The sequence below is a fragment of the Hypomesus transpacificus genome, chromosome 3 (assembly GCF_021917145.1).
Source record: "Hypomesus transpacificus isolate Combined female chromosome 3, fHypTra1, whole genome shotgun sequence".
Classification (NCBI taxonomy): Eukaryota; Metazoa; Chordata; class Actinopteri; order Osmeriformes; family Osmeridae; genus Hypomesus; species Hypomesus transpacificus.
The window spans coordinates 2,417,452-2,433,096 of NC_061062.1; the positions used below are offsets into that span (position 1 = coordinate 2,417,452).

The 15,645-nt window shown below is 42.1% G+C and overlaps 2 protein-coding genes across 3 annotated transcripts; one reads left to right on the forward strand and one right to left on the reverse strand.

The window, feature by feature from the left end:
- Positions 1–110: 110 nt before the first annotated feature.
- On the reverse strand, positions 111–10,458 carry hspa4l (heat shock protein 4 like). The gene is made up of 19 exons (XM_047048120.1): positions 10,082–10,458; positions 8,898–8,955; positions 8,660–8,800; positions 7,913–8,035; positions 7,542–7,641; positions 7,277–7,410; positions 6,749–6,993; positions 6,570–6,646; positions 6,323–6,474; positions 6,012–6,118; positions 5,768–5,901; positions 5,057–5,253; positions 3,722–3,796; positions 3,431–3,568; positions 2,645–2,770; positions 2,382–2,489; positions 1,984–2,103; positions 1,384–1,545; positions 111–1,057 (listed from the first exon to the last, which is right to left on the reverse strand). Exons 1-19 carry the CDS (start codon positions 10,186–10,188, stop codon positions 884–886), a joined length of 2,478 nt encoding a protein of 825 aa, XP_046904076.1. The 5' UTR covers positions 10,189–10,458; the 3' UTR covers positions 111–883.
- Positions 10,459–11,398: 940 nt separating this feature from the next.
- Positions 11,399–15,429, forward strand: chmp3 (charged multivesicular body protein 3). Of its 2 annotated transcripts, none has more exons than XM_047050001.1 (6): positions 11,399–11,563; positions 12,060–12,120; positions 12,269–12,448; positions 12,966–13,087; positions 13,428–13,542; positions 14,529–15,429. In XM_047050001.1, the coding sequence occupies exons 1-6, from the start codon at positions 11,519–11,521 to the stop codon at positions 14,666–14,668; spliced, it is 663 nt and encodes a 220-aa protein (XP_046905957.1). In that variant the 5' UTR covers positions 11,399–11,518; the 3' UTR covers positions 14,669–15,429. The 2 variants fall into 2 exon arrangements, with proteins under 2 accessions (XP_046905957.1, XP_046905963.1); XM_047050007.1 differs by having other exon boundaries at positions 11,414–11,574.
- The last annotated feature ends 216 nt before the right edge of the window (positions 15,430–15,645 follow it).

Sequence of the window (15,645 nt, forward strand, 5' to 3'; positions counted from 1 at the left end):
TAGGGGCGTCACGGTCTACGTCATATGGCAACAATCGAAAGCGGGCCCCTCCTACTTTAAGCGTGGACCTTTTCTCAGGCATTACAAAAGCATTGACTTCACAATAAAAGTTTGTCTTGAAGAAGATGAGTTTATTATTTGCCATCTTTAAATCCCACAACTTAAATATGGGAATGCATGAAAACAAGAAACGGAAATAGGCTGCCCATAACTGTAAGTTGCCACCAACAGATGGGACATCAAGCACTGCCATTTCATCACTAGGAATGTACCACTGTGCATATACTACCGTTTATGCACGGGCCAGTTTAAATTAATAAAATAATATGTACAGGTTCTAAACATAGACATCCTTTCAAACCCATATATTGAATACAAATATATATATAATATGTATCGTATACATATTTAGCTAATAATATCACCAGTCATAGCAATTGTTCAAACAGGAAATCTACTCATATTCCACTACAAGGTGTATGCGTGAAGTTTCATTTCAGTGATCTGATGTTGATGGGACTCAAAATGCAAACACATACCTGTATTGTAAGGAGGACAAGCATTGTTCAATCTATTTAATTGTATTATTTTACAGTTTTAGTTCACGTGTTCAACCTCTTGGAGAGTAACTGGCCCATAAAGTTATGAAGCACACCGTTTCAACACAAGGAAATGTCAAAAGAAAATCAAAAGATTAGAAAAAAAAAACACGGGTATACACTTTAAACAGAATTCACAAACCGCCTGTGGCTTGGTTGGTTGACAAGGAAAAATGTTCTCGGGATTCTAACAGTATGTTTGTAAGGGGAGGCCATGACTCTAAATGGGTTTATGACAGCTAGAGTGATGTCAAAAGGAGCTTGGTTGTGCGGCGGAGAGGGACTCAGTCCACCTCCATCTCCCCAGAGAGAGGCTTCATCTGCTGGGTACCCTTGGCCTCTGCTCCTGGCCTGGCTGGGCCGTTATGGGCTCCGTTACTCTTATCGCTGTCCTCGGGGGCGTCTTCAACTTTGGGCTTCGGCCTGTTGATCACTGGATGACACACATCCTCCAGTTCCTGAGGAAAAGGGTTGGGAGTTAGGAATAGGGTCAACACAGGCAATGTTACTCATTTACATTTAGTCATTTAGCAGACGCTCTTATCCAGAGCGACTCACAGTAAGTACAGGGACATTACCCCCGAGGCAAGTAGGGTGAAGTGCCTTGCCCAAGGACACAACGTCATTTGGCACAGCCGGGAATCGAACTGGCAACCTTCTGATTACTAGCCCGATTCTCTCACCGCTCAGCCACCTGACTCCCGCCGTTTGTAGAGATTCGTAGCGATCCTGTGCCACCAGTGAATGACAAATAGACTAGGGGTTGAGTAATTGACACACTCACCTGTATTTTGGAAATTATGTCTGCTACTTTGACTACAGGGTCCTGGGCGATGGTGAGCTTGCTCTGGGCGTTCATCTTGCTGTTCATCCAGCCCATGATGTCATTCACACTTTTCTCCACATAGCTCATCTCATCTCCGTTCAGATGCTGATAACGCTCATCCTAGCGGGGGGAAAAGTTATTTTAAAGATTGATGGTAGACCTACAAGGAAAAAACGCCTGAGCACTGCAAAATCGATTTTATTTCAACTTTTACAAATATGAGTTTGATTGATGGTAAATCAAATTTATTGTTTAATAAAATATTAAAATAAACACTGACATTGCTCAATGTCAAAGTACTGCCATAGACCTAATCAGTTCTTAAGTGTGCACAGGTTCCAGGGGACTGGCAGATCTAAACAAGGATTGAGGAGTGTACTGGATACTAAAAAGGTAAGTAATTAAAATGATCCCAATGGAGCAAGGGTTAATTTCATACAGAAAGGTTGTCGGAAAGGGGCTAATACAAAACCTTCCTTAACTCTCATCACTTGGTCAAACTTTTGTCGATACAATGCACCTACGCCGAAATACCAATAGCTAAAAACATTGAATTACCTTCTGCTTGTAACCCTCCACAGCTTTCATGTATAGTTGTAGCTTTTTGCCCAGCTCCTCAAATGCCCTGGGCCTGTCCACCTGCTCTCTGTGTCTGTCCCGAATGGGCTGGCCAAACCTCTGGAGAGACCAACAAGCAAAAGGATTCGACCAACGTTAGCACTTCTGCCAAGACAAAAATCAATGTGAATTCCCTCAGCCGGGCATGGAGGGGGGAAACAAATGTCAGTGGTAGGTGGCACTCCGGGCAGTTCTTTGACAGTGTAATGGATTGAACCTTTTGCTACTGAAAACTGTTTTGTGTGTTTGCCGTTTTTGTTTAAAGCACTCCTTTACTTTAACAGTTCCTGCGGAATTCTGGAAATAGAATGTGCTGACTGTAAACAGACATTACACACCTTGAGCTCTTCCAGCTTGTCTACGTAGACCTGTTTGGCCTGGTCTTCTCCCTCCTCGTACAGCCAGTTCTCCATGTCCTCCAGCATCAGTGTCAGCCGGCTGCTGTCCTGGTTTGGAAGGTGGGAAATCCAAATCAGGCATCAGTATTCACAACTAAAAATAGTTGACAAGTGATACAGATATTTATATCAATCTGAAACAAAAACAAAAAAAAGTAGCTAAATGTTGAATATGCTAAACAACTGATCCCAGTCATATTTACCTCCTCACTGATGTACTTTTCATAGATGCTACACAGTTTGTCCCTTAGGTCATACACATACTCCTCCACAGCATTCTTAGCATCGTTCCTTTCTTTCTCCAGCTTGTCCTGGACGATCATCTGGCCCTGAGAAACCGAGAGGCAGATAGAGAGAGAATGAGACACACAAAACCAGACAGAAATCGTTCTGGTGCCCAGGGCCGTTCCTTGGTGACATAGGCAGCCGCCTAGGGCGGTATGAAGAGGGGGGCGGCATTTTCCAGAGTGCATCCATTAATGAACCCTCCCGCACTACCAGCAGAGGGCGCCAACCACGCCACATCATATGTTCGTGGTGGGCAATGTGCTAGGACCGCTACTGCTGGTGCCTCATTGACGCAGTCTTCTTTTCATAACAACTCCCAGATGGTTTAAATGGAAGGAAGCCATTCATGTCTGTATGTAGGGCATTCAGAGAAACATCTTCTGTGTGAGTCAGTCAGAAGTGTGTCTGAAAGATGGGTCAAACCAAAATCAGAAAATAACAGATGCTTGACTCAATTAACAAGGATACTAACCAGTAACACTAGAGAAACAGAGGACACTATTGATTGTTGCATTCAAGGATACTGACAGACATATTGATTACCTGTCTTATAGAAACCATTACAGATGAACTTTTAAGGACTAATTGAACTACATTCACTTTGCTTTCCTTAGTCGAATTGGAATGCTGATTACCTTGAACCAAAGGATCAACATGACTCAGGTGTTCAGAGGGGTGGCAGAGGTCAGAGTGCGACTCACCTCAAACTCGACAAAGTCATTGAGCATGTCTCTGTCCAGTTGTCTTGTGGTGTTGGCCAGGATGGGGAGATCGACACTTTTCACCTTGACCTTCAGCTTGCTTCCCCCTGCAGCTGCCTCCTGTGGCTGAGACCCTTCCTGGGTGAGGCAATTAGAAAAATCTAATAAGTCTCCTTGTGTTTGATCTGTTTGTGTTCGTGTTTGACAGAAACACCTTGCACAGGTGAAAGTGTAGTACCGTAAAGTTTAAGTGTGTTTGTTTGCAGTCGTTTGTGATGAAACTGAACTGACCTTGTTGCTGGAATCAGCATCCTCATTCTGCTGTTCTCCCAGGTTCTGAGGCTCCTGGTCTACCTGCATTTTCATCTGAGACACAAGAACACTCTTACAGACACACAATCCACTCAAAAGTCTCACTGTAGGCCAGCTATGGAAGCAAATCAGTGACATGTTTTTAATTTTAAAAGGCATTGAATACTTTATATTGAAATTCAAACTCCACCCAATTCGTTTTTGAATTCACCTCTTTAAATGTAACAACAAATAGAAATTCAAGGTTATGGAATTCAGGTTGGTCAAATTCAAACAGTAAAATTCTGATCTGATTTGGATTTTTTTAAACATTATGTCACTGATTTGCTACCATACCAGCTCTGTTTTTTTCAGTGTAGACGAATTAAAGCACAGCTCCACATCTATTAAAAATCCTAGAAGAGCTTGATTCAAGGTGCACACCTCTCCATCCAACTTTATATATAAATGATACGTATATGTTAAATGGGATCAATGTTTTTAATACAAATTAAATGATGACTTTGAGTACAACATAAACAAGCTTATTGTACATTAGAAGATGATTTGTACAGCAGACATAGCACAGGTTAAATTGAGTCTGCTAAGGAGAGGCTATGAAGACATGAAACTCATGTCAACTTCATGTATCCCCTGGTAACACATGCTGCAAAGCCTGATACAGAGGTCCTACAGAGAACATTTTCTGACAGAGATCAACAGATGAGGTCCACTGATGATCATTAGACCAGCATAGACCTTCACCTGAAGATAGGGACACTATGACAGGGGAATCACACACAGTGAACACAAACCTCTGCCATATAGTTATAGATGTCGTCTTCAATGAGAGGAGAGGGGTGCAGCTTCAATAGCCGTAAATAGAAAGAAAATAGCTTTGAGTGGACAGAAATACATACTGATGGACATTCATGCAATCGTAAGGGCGCTAGATATCACACGGAAGGAACACAGGAAGAAATGATCAGATTCCAGTATGACAGGGATGGTTGCATCTATCATGTACAGTAGCAGAGGTTTCCAGTTACATCTAGTGCAGGGGTTGAATGTTGGACTGGGATGAAACGTTAAATAACAGTTTCTCCTCTGCGACCTTCTTACATTTACATTTAGTCATTTAGCAGGCTCTCTTATCCAGAGCGACTTCCAGTAAGTACAGGGACATTCCCCCGAGGCAAATAGGGTGAGGTGACTTGCACAGGGACACAACATCAATGGCATTGCCGGGAATCAAACCGGCAGCCTTCTGATTAATAGCCCGATTCCCTACCCGCTCAGCCTTTTGACTCCCCCCCATTCTTCCACAGCTCTTACCTGGTCCTCTGGACGGCCCTCGTTCTGCACGGCAGGCTCCATCTCCATCTGGACATCGTCCGCTTCGCCCTTTTGCTTCTCAATCAGGGAGGCGCTCGACACACTGAAGATGCCATGCACGTTGACGCGAACTTTGACCTTTACTTTGGAGGAATCTCCGTCCGGCTGCGGCACCACGTTCTGCACCGAAAAGCGACCTGGAAACACCGAGACAGAGCCGTTTAAATAGAGCCAGTCGGAGTGCGGTCTCTGTAACCACTGATGGAGTCACTTAAATTACAAACGACCATTGGGGGGATCAGGACCAGACAATAGGCACAGAGGGTGAGGTCTGATTACATGGTCATTTCCCGTCCTGACTGAAATCCCACCTGAAACACTCCCTCGTGTATGAAACACACGCACACACATGCACACATACACATACACATACACACACACACAGGCGAGCACATAACATCTAGACAAAAGGTAAAGGCTAAGCTCTGAAAATGACTTCTAATAATGTCTTGTTCCTTGGGACGCTAAGCCTTAATTACTGTCCAGGTGGGAGAGCACAGGGGGCTCAGGTGAACATAACCAGATGGGAATCCATCAGACTTACTTGCAAATGGCTTTAAAAAGAATGAGTCTATACGCCATTTCAGTGGCAAAGCACAGATAAATGTTTGGCTAAACTGCCATAAAAAGATGATAATCAGGCGCGTCTACCTATCTTAGTGTCTGGGTAAGGCAGTTCCTGAGGGCAGCTGTAGAAGGCTTCCAGGTCGAAGGGCTCTTTCTTGTGGAAGGTGATCACTTTGGAGAAGGGAGCAGCGTGGTTCTTGCTGTATACCTCACATTCTCTGTAAGGCAGAGTGGACAAATAGAGAAGTATAGTATAGTCAACTAGGAAGTAGGAAAGCACTCTCTAAGTAAATACCGCTCAATAATAAAAGCATATTAGCGTCCTCACCCCACTCCGTCTTCTGTGGGAGATTTCCAGCGCAGAGTGATGGAATAAGGAACCACATCAGTGATAGAGAATTCTCGCACTTTAAACGCTGGGGAGAGAATAGCACACTACACACACACACACATCATGCACACGCAACACAAAACAGCACACCCACACACGTAGACACAGACAGAACCGTAGACACACACAACCTATTTGTTAAATAGAGAATTACTAATACAACACCTGGAGAGAACTCATGGTGACGGAGGTGCAGAGCGTGAAATGTGAGTGTCTCATCTGGTTACAAGGGCTGGCTAGTACTGTACCTGCAGAGCACAGCCTCTCGCTACAGCCTCATCTGCATTCAGGGTGGTGCTGAGATCCTTGCCAAAGAACTTGGAGATCCTGTCCTTGATGGCCGGAGTCCGGATGGCTCCTCCCACAACCTCTACTGCATAGATCTCATCCCGGCTCAGCTCTGAAACAAACAAAAAACGCACATTCGTCCTTCAACCTTTCCCTTCAGCAGCATTTGTCCAAATTAAAAGTCTAACGAAGCATTAAAACACACACTTGATTGTTCGATGATTGCTTTCAATGGTGCCTCCACCCTCATTAAGTGTTGAGCAGCCATTTCTTCAAAATGGCCCCTGTTCACGACAAGGAAGGAAGAAAAGAAAAATTCTAGATTAAATAATGAATACTTCACCATGACGAGGAAACCCAAAAATAAAGCGGGAAGAAAAAAGCACCTATTCATCTTGCCGGTCACGTCAATGTCGTTCATGAAGCACTCGATGTTAAGAGGCAGGTCTGAGGAGTTAGCGCTCATCAGCTTCTTGAGTTTCTCACATTCCTGGTAGAGTCTCAGCAGAGCTCGGGGGTTCTCCCTCACGTTCAGCTTATACCTGGCCTTGAAGTCCTCACAGAAGTAGTCCACCATCACCTCGTCGAAGTTACGCCCACCCAGGTAGGGATCAAAAGATGTGGCCAGTACCTGGGTGGTTCAGCAGAGGTACCAGTTCATGCACAGGTACATGCAATTTACATTTACATTTATATTTATTTATTTAGCAGACGCTTTTATCCAAAGCGACTTCCAAGAGAGAGCTTTACAAAGTGCATAGGTCACTGATAATAACAACAAGATAGCCCCAAAGCATTGCGGGTAGCCAAAAACAAGTACACATTGTGAACAACCAAAAAATACGTGCTAAAGGACTTGTGTGATCGTTATGGACCTCTTCATAGGATGTTTCGAGGATTAGTATGAGACTTACCTTCAGTTTGCCTTTGTTGAAGGCGGTGACAGACACCTGGTAGGAGGAGTGTCCGATGTCCACAAACACCACGTTTCTGGGTTTCTCTTCTGGAGCGGGAAGGTCTTGCTTGTAGATCCCATAAGCCAAAGCCACTGTCGACCCAGCCAACAAGAGTGTTACTCACTGAAAATGTGTTGAAATACAGGCTTACCTTCGTATGAACCTGCATGACAACGGTTGGACCTTCACAAATAAAGGACATTGACAGGACAGAATCGCTGACCTGCTGTGGTGTCGTTGATAAGACGCAAACAGTTCAAGCCTGCGATCTGGCTCGCGTCCATTACAGACCTCCTCTCTGCGTCTGTGAAGAAACTCGGGACCTGTGGATGATAGCTCTTGTTAGATGATTGAAAAACTTCCTCAACTCACCAGGGGTTCTGATACAACTTTATATAGAGACATGCTGTGTGTGTATATAGAGACATAGTGTGTGTGTGTGTGTGTGTGTGTGTGTGTGTGTGTGTGTGTGTGAGTGTGTGTTTAACACATCACTGCTGTGGTTCTGTCTACGGAAATTGGTCCTCAAACGGAGGATTGAATATTTTTGGCATCTTGTTTTTTAAATGAGAGTGTCATTTTGTCTTGGCTTACTGAGATGACACAGTCCACCACTGGTTTCTTCAGAGCACTTTCAGATGTCTCCTTCAGCTTGGTCAAGAGCATGCCTGTGACCTGCTCAACAGTGAACACCTTGTCTTCATCCAGGTAGCGCACCTTGTAAACAGAGGCCCACGGGTTAGGTGCAGGATACAGTTTCAATTATTCAAATTCAAATCCGAAGTACACACAGCCAAAGGAGCATCTGCTACTGGCCTCCTTAACAAGGCCAAGGACTCCCACTGACATTTAACTATTATCTATTATTAGTCCATCCGACACCTGTTGCATTACGCACAAGCCACCTTATTTTCACTATTGCCATTCATATTCCTATTTTTTTATATATATTATTTATATTTTATAACTTACATTTTAAATTGTTTTATTTTTTAGATTGTTGGTTCCTAGGCTTAGTTAGACTACTGTACTTTTATACTTTTTGATTGAAGATAGATCCGTATATGTTTATATGTTTATTGTTTGCACCTTCTACATGGCGAATAAAACCTGATTTTGATTCTGATTCTGAAGGAGTCAGATTGTTTTTTATTTCTCTTTTGATTCTGGTGCAAAACAGTGGTTTGTAGCTTGGTTGGAAACAACAGGGCAAATAGCTATGATAGCAACAATGACTTAGTATGTGTGCAGTGTCATTCAATAAAGGAACACAACAGAGATGGATAATAGAGGGGCACGGTACAGTGAAAAAAAGCAATTGAAAGGGTACGATGGTGCTACCTTGATCCCAGTGTTGCCACTTGCCAGCTTGTGTAAGCTGTAAGGCAGTTTGGGTTTCTCCCCCTGGACAAATGGGTCGTCGTAAGCTCTTCCATGGAACTTTTTGAAACCATGTACAGTATTTTTGAAGTTTGTTATGATCTGAAACAAAAGAAAGAATGGTTGTCACGGACATTTATCTGTTCTCGAAAAACCAAACAAAGTTAAATGGGGAAATAATTATTGAAGTTCATCTAACCTGACCCTTGGCTGCATTTCCGATGATACGGTTTTTAGAAGCCAAAGACACACAAGCCCTTAGTGAAAACAACAAACAAATGATCAACCATAGAGGTGAAACAGCAATGACTGTGACAGATTTTAGACAGTAATGTAAAGTGGTAAAAAAACAAGGTTGTCAGTTCAGGAAAATGGGGGTTAAAAGCTGTAGATTATTAGCTAGTTAATTTCACAAGGGATTCTGTGGGAGAGTTATAAACTAGGGCAGTAAGACAGAACAGTTCACCTTCAAAAAGTAAGTGGATCTGCAAATAAAACACCACTTTTCAAACTCAATGACTTGGCACACTTTCTGAACCAGTTTCCAGTGTGTTTCTTAGAGTTACCTAGACTCAGGATCCACTCCATCAGTTGGAGCTGACAGGTTTCTCTCATCTACAATCTTCCCCTCCTCAGCCATATAACAATCAACCTCCAGTTTATGTAGGTATCAAGAAAATATAGAGTATATAATGCAGTTCCCATTGATTTTGCTGATATTGACGTTCTGTACATACCAACAAATACATACCACTGCATTTTACTATGTTGTTAGGTTCCTCAAAAACAACTTGTATTACTCTTCACTGCATTATATTTATTTGTTTTGAAATTTTTAACCATAGCAATTAACCATATGTAACACCTCAAAAATATCGTGGAAACCAGTTAGCTAAGTTGATTCATAAAAACTGCTGGCTTAGCAGACAGAAAACTCTCAAACGCACGATGCGCAACACGCATCCAGGCTCGAGCTATAGGCCTACAATACAAACGGATGCCTACATATTTTTTCTAATAAATATCATGGTGCACTTTAGACAGGACGTCATCACACCGTGAAATATGAAAATAAATATATATTGCAGGTTTATAAAAAATGTACTCCCAATCGCCAATTATCTACTACTATGTTATGGTAATAAATGCAATTCTAACTGGGTATATATATTGGATTACTTTATGACGTAGACTAACAGAGAGATATGGAAAATGAAATACTATAACCAAGTAGGCTACAATTCATTTATTAATCGTAAACATGTCCATGGTCGACACATTGGACTGGACTGGTCCATACCTACGCCATCAGTATAGAGCGCTCACAGATGCACACATTGCGTAACGAAGTCGCAGTCACTGTGATGTCAATGATATACTTACGGTGTACATCTGTCACTGTAGTCATTGGCGATTGTTTCAATGCCGCCGCTCCTGGCAACAGCGATGTAACAATTTTGGAAACCCACATCAATACCCACAACTGACATTATGAGTGCAGGCTTCAGTTATTTTCCGTAACGACACTTGACACCTTTCAGTGATGGAAAAAAAAAACGTAGATTCCACAATGCAAATAGCCGTTTGCGTGGTTCTTATTTTGAATCAAATGTTTATACAGAATCAGCGTACAGTGAGCTAACGGAATTACTAGCTGTTATGTAAGACGAGCTGTATATAGCCAACTCATTCACCCTAATCCCAGTGCGCGAGGATGTCCACAGAACGCTGTGCGCCTCTGAAGCTACAGTCGCCTATCAACCGGCTATCCTAACAAACATGCGCAACTGTATGGCGAAGTCTGGAATGCTTTAAATCCCGCCCTCTGCTATCTGTAATTGGTTAAGGGGAACCCATGGTTAGTATGATTGGTGCGACAGCCTATCTATAAGAGAAAATCGAAAAGTTCTAGAAAGAGACCCTGTTTTTTTACGTCACGAGTGAATGACAGTGGTGGCCGGATGGTATTGAGCATCCTTTACCTACAATGACCTCATCCACAACTCTGCTTGGCTACATTTGCAACGCATGCAGAACGCAGCTTGAAAAGGGCCATAATCACAGGCCTCCGTGGATCTCTCTCACAATTAGGATGCGCTGTAGTCGATTTGCCTGAAGTATGCTAAACTAATCACGAAATACTGTTGGCAGTAGGCTACAAACCAGAGAACAGAAAACATGCATCGTATCTATGGAAGTTTAACCCATTAAATACTAAATTTCCAGAGTAGGCTATTTACCTAATTTGTAGACAATTCTGAGTATTTGCATGAGTTATCTTCTGACTAGTCTGGAAAACTATGTAGATGCCAACTTGATATGATTTTTTTTAAACGAATAATGAATCTGCTTCCGCTAATAAACGACATCTAGTTCTGAATGCAGAAAAACTCAGAGCAGCATCTGTGATGAATATAGTGGAGGAGAGAAAGACGAAACAGTAGTTAAGCCTGGAGTGTTGGGCACGTTCCATTTATGAACATTGTTTCCTTTTCGTGCGCTCGTTCGTATGTCTTCACATGATAATTTGGAGATAAACACAAGGATATTATTTGTTCATAGGGCGACTAAAAGTATGGGCTATAGCTAAAAGTAGTTAATGCATTCCCGGATCAGAGGAGCATGTCTTGCATCGCCCAACCCCAAACATTTCAGATAACTTTGTAAGCGAGGAGGAACAATTTTCTACAATGGAATACGCCCCACTTTCTGCTAGTATCATGCTTCAGTAGGGACTCGATCTGGGAATCAGGAAGTAATTGAAGTGCAGTTGTCTAGCTTGTCTGCTCTGCTAGGTTAGCTAACGTTAACGTACTTAAAATGGGACTGTTTGGGAGAACACACGAAAAGCCACCGAAAGACTTGGTAAGATAAAGGTATCTTGTAGTTTGTGGTGGTGCTATCGTGAGGCATTTGTCTAGCTTAACAAGCTAGCTAGTTAGCTCTACCCAAACTGTTGCTGATGAAGCTAGCCTAGCAAGGTAGCTAGCCATTGGATATTAAGATAGGGTTAGATGTCTTCTTTTAAACGTATGTTTTCCAAATTTCAACGAGTGTTTAAAAAGCTTCGGTCAGTCTTCTGTTCATAGAAATATAGCGTTAGCCCGCCTGTTAACATGTGTCCAACTAACGTTAGCTAGCTAGCTAACATCAGTTGTCTTGAAATGTAAACATTCAACTCGACCCTAGTGGTAGTCTAAGATCGATTGTTTCCAGTTTGTAACGTTGTCTGGATTGACAATAGCTAGTCATCTTCTTGACGTACTTTTACATATTGCACGTTATTTAAGGATTACGGGCTGCTTTATTTATAGGCCTCTTTCGCAGTTTACCAGTGCTAAACAATCATGTTTCATTCCAGATAAATGAATGGTCTCTCAAAATCCGAAAGGAGATGAGAGTGATTGACAGACAGATTCGAGGTGAGAAAAAGACACAACTGTCAGTTTTCCCAAACTATGAGTACATTTTCTGAAATCACCCCTTGGCCTAAATGTTCAACTATTTAGCAGCGGTGGGCATTTTGGCTGTTATATAAATCATATCATGTTACCCCATGTTGTGTTGCAGACATTCAGAGGGAGGAAGAGAAGGTCAAAAGATCGATCAAGGATGCTGCTAAAAAAGGCCAGAGAGATGTGTGTGTGATCCTTGCTAAAGAGATGATACAGTCCAAACGTGCCGTCAGCAAGCTTTACGCTTCGAAAGCCCAAATGAACTCTGTACTTCTCAGTATGAAGAACCAGCTATGTGAGTATGATAGAAGGAAACGGATCCAATTGCATTAGTTGTTTATGATGTTATTGTGTGTTAAGACCAGGAGAGTCTGTTTTATACTTGTAGAACTGCGATTCCCAATTCCCAGCGTTTGTAAAAAAAAAATATATATATTTATATATATTTTGTGAAACTTTCTGGTGTCCGCATACACTGTAAAAACCCCCAAACCTTTTTTCTGAAAATATTTTTTCAACCCTTCAAAACTTTTTTTATTCTTCCATTTTTTCTTTTTTCACACACAGTGAAAGGAGAACAGTGAAACCTAAAACAACATTGATTAAAGCAGAACAGAGTACAAGTGTATAGTAGAGTCCTCATCAATGATGCCCCTAAAAATGTATAAAAAGTATTTGAGCAATGCAAACAGGCCGCAAAATGTGAAAGGTCGGGAATAGTTGTAGAACGTACGTGTTTACGATACATCGCTGATAAATTCAAATGTTTTGTTGTTAATAATTTGAAGAGGTCTCATGCTGCGTTTCTTTAGCTGTGTTACGGGTGGCAGGAGCCCTCCAGAAGAGCACGGAGGTGATGAAAGCCATGCAGAACCTCGTCAAGATCCCCGAGATACAGGCCACCATGAGGGAACTGTCCAAAGAGATGATGAAGGTTAGGAGCTCATATCGCTTTTTAATCGTGTATTAACGATTAATCAGAAGGTTACCGGATCGATTCCCCGCCGTGTCAAATGATGTTGTGTCCTTGGGCAAGGCACTTCACCCTACTTGTCTAGGGGGGGGGGAATGTCCCTGTACTTACTGTAAGTCGCTCTGGATAAGAGCGTCTGCGAAATGACTAAATGTAAAATGTAATGTAAATGTAACAGCCTCCGGTTAATTCATTGATCTCGCCTAACTCTCTCCCGTAAAATCCATTTGAGGAAATATATGTTCACACCGTTGTTGATTCTTGCCGACTGTTTTGTTGCTGTGCTGGTTTGTGTTTGTAGGCCGGCATCATAGAGGAGATGCTGGAGGACACGTTCGAGGGCATGGAGGATGAGGAGGAGATGGAGGAAGCAGCGGAGGCCGAAGTTGACAAGATCCTCTATGAGATCACAGCCGGTAATAAGAGTCCCTTCGTTTATGAAAGCAGCATGTTATGGCGGTTGATGATGAAAGTCTGGGGGTCAGAATCAGAGGGGATTTTATTCGCCATGAATGTTTGCACAAACAAGGAATTTACTTTGGCAGGGAGGTGCATACATTAAACATAGAGGAATATTGAAACTTAAATATGTGGACTAACATATACAAAAGGAGCAAAATCTAGCTAATATTAAGGGGGGGTCTAGCTAATACTAAGGGGAATAAAAAATAAGTAGCCCTAATTTACAATCTAACCTAAAAATACAGATAGTGCAAACGATACAATAGTGCAAAATGCAGTGTGCAGGGTGTCATTGTGCAGATTGTGATTTAAAGTCAGTGTGAGTCCTTGGCCTTGTTAAAGAGGCCAACAGTCAGATGGCTGAGCGGTTGAGGAATCGGGCTATTAATCAGAAGGTTGCCGGTTCGATTCATGGCTGTGAAAAATGACGTTGTGTCCTTGGGCAAGGCACTTCACCCTACTTGCCTCGGGAATGTCCCTGTACTTACCGTTAGTCGCTCTGGATAAGAGCGTCTGCTAAATGACTAAATGTAAATGTCTGCCGTAATGCAATACTCGTCAAACTAGTATTGCGAGCAAATAATCCCTTGTAAAATAAGAGAAGGTAAAATGTACTTTAAACACGTTTTAAAACAACATTGTGTGGAGTGAACTGCAGAAGTTTACATTTACATTACATTTACATTTAGTCATTTAGAAGACGCTCTTATCCAGAGCGACTTACAGTAAGTACAGGGACATTTCCCCCGGAGGCAAGTAGGGTGAAGTGCCTTGCCCAAGGACACAACGTCATTTGGCTCGGCCGGGAATCGAACTGGCGACCTTCAGATTACTAACCCGATTCCCTCACCGCTCTGCCACCACAAGTTTACTTTCTATTTCACTTTCTGCAAAAAAAGGGAAAGGAAACATTGACCCCTGGTGGTTTATCGTGTTGCAGGTGCCCTTGGCAAAGCGCCCAGCAAAGTCACAGACGCCCTGCCTGAAATGGAACCAGCCGGAGCCGCCGCAGCCTCGGATGAAGAGTCAGAGGAGGACATCGAAGAGATGCAGTCTAGATTAGCAGCCTTGAGGAGTTAGGAAGTCCTCTTCTCTCCTCTGTCCTTCTGTCCGCCCAAGGATGTACAAAGACATTATCGGTGTAGGGTGTACCTGGGGGGTATGCACATCATGCTCTCCCTCTTCCAAATATTATTATTTTGGATAAAACTCAGACCGAGACAATGCATTGCCATGTTTAGAGCTGAGTTTGATTAAAACAAATGTTTTTCCAGAATGTTGGGACAGTCGGCCTTAACAAGGAACATCTTTGTTTTATCCAAAGTTTGGAATGCAGAAAACAAAAATGTGTCTTGCTTTTAATGAGTTAACGATGCGCCCCTTCTGCTCTATCTGTTTGCTGTTTGCATCGACTCAGATATCATTTAGGATTTCATGATCTGTGATGTAATTACACTCAAATGTGGTCAACATACTTAATATGAGCAAAGTAATTCTTGAATTCTTTGTGTCTGCAACACTAGAACTAAAAAGAGATTTATTTTCATCTTTGGAAGTTTGTCTATGTACAGTACATATGTGTCTTTGTTATATGTTGTCTGTCTCACATACAAAAGTGTGTTTGTCAAGAGTAATGCATGCACCTCTAACGTTTTTACATTGAAATTCCGCCTATTAAAGTGTTTTGTCCTAAAAATGTCTTCTGGACATATTTAGAAGGGGATGGTTCAATCAAAATATTTGCTATACTTATGTCAGACTTTATGTAAGGTTTCTTTGTGTGTATACATTGTTTTGTATGTCGGTTGGAAATTATGAAAATAAACTTTTGAGGATGGATAGCTTTGTTCCTTAGCCCCTTTTGTCTTCAAGTGACTGTTGGATGATTAGAATGCGATCAGCAGGATGGAATTGAAACGGATCACTTTACAATCATTGTTCCATTTTGGGGATGGGACATCATGTGAAAACCTTGAAGACTAATAGAAGAATGAAGCAGTTAGATCATTCTCCTGGGGTTTTTTCAAAAGGGTATTAGCTTTCCGTAAGCCAAAATC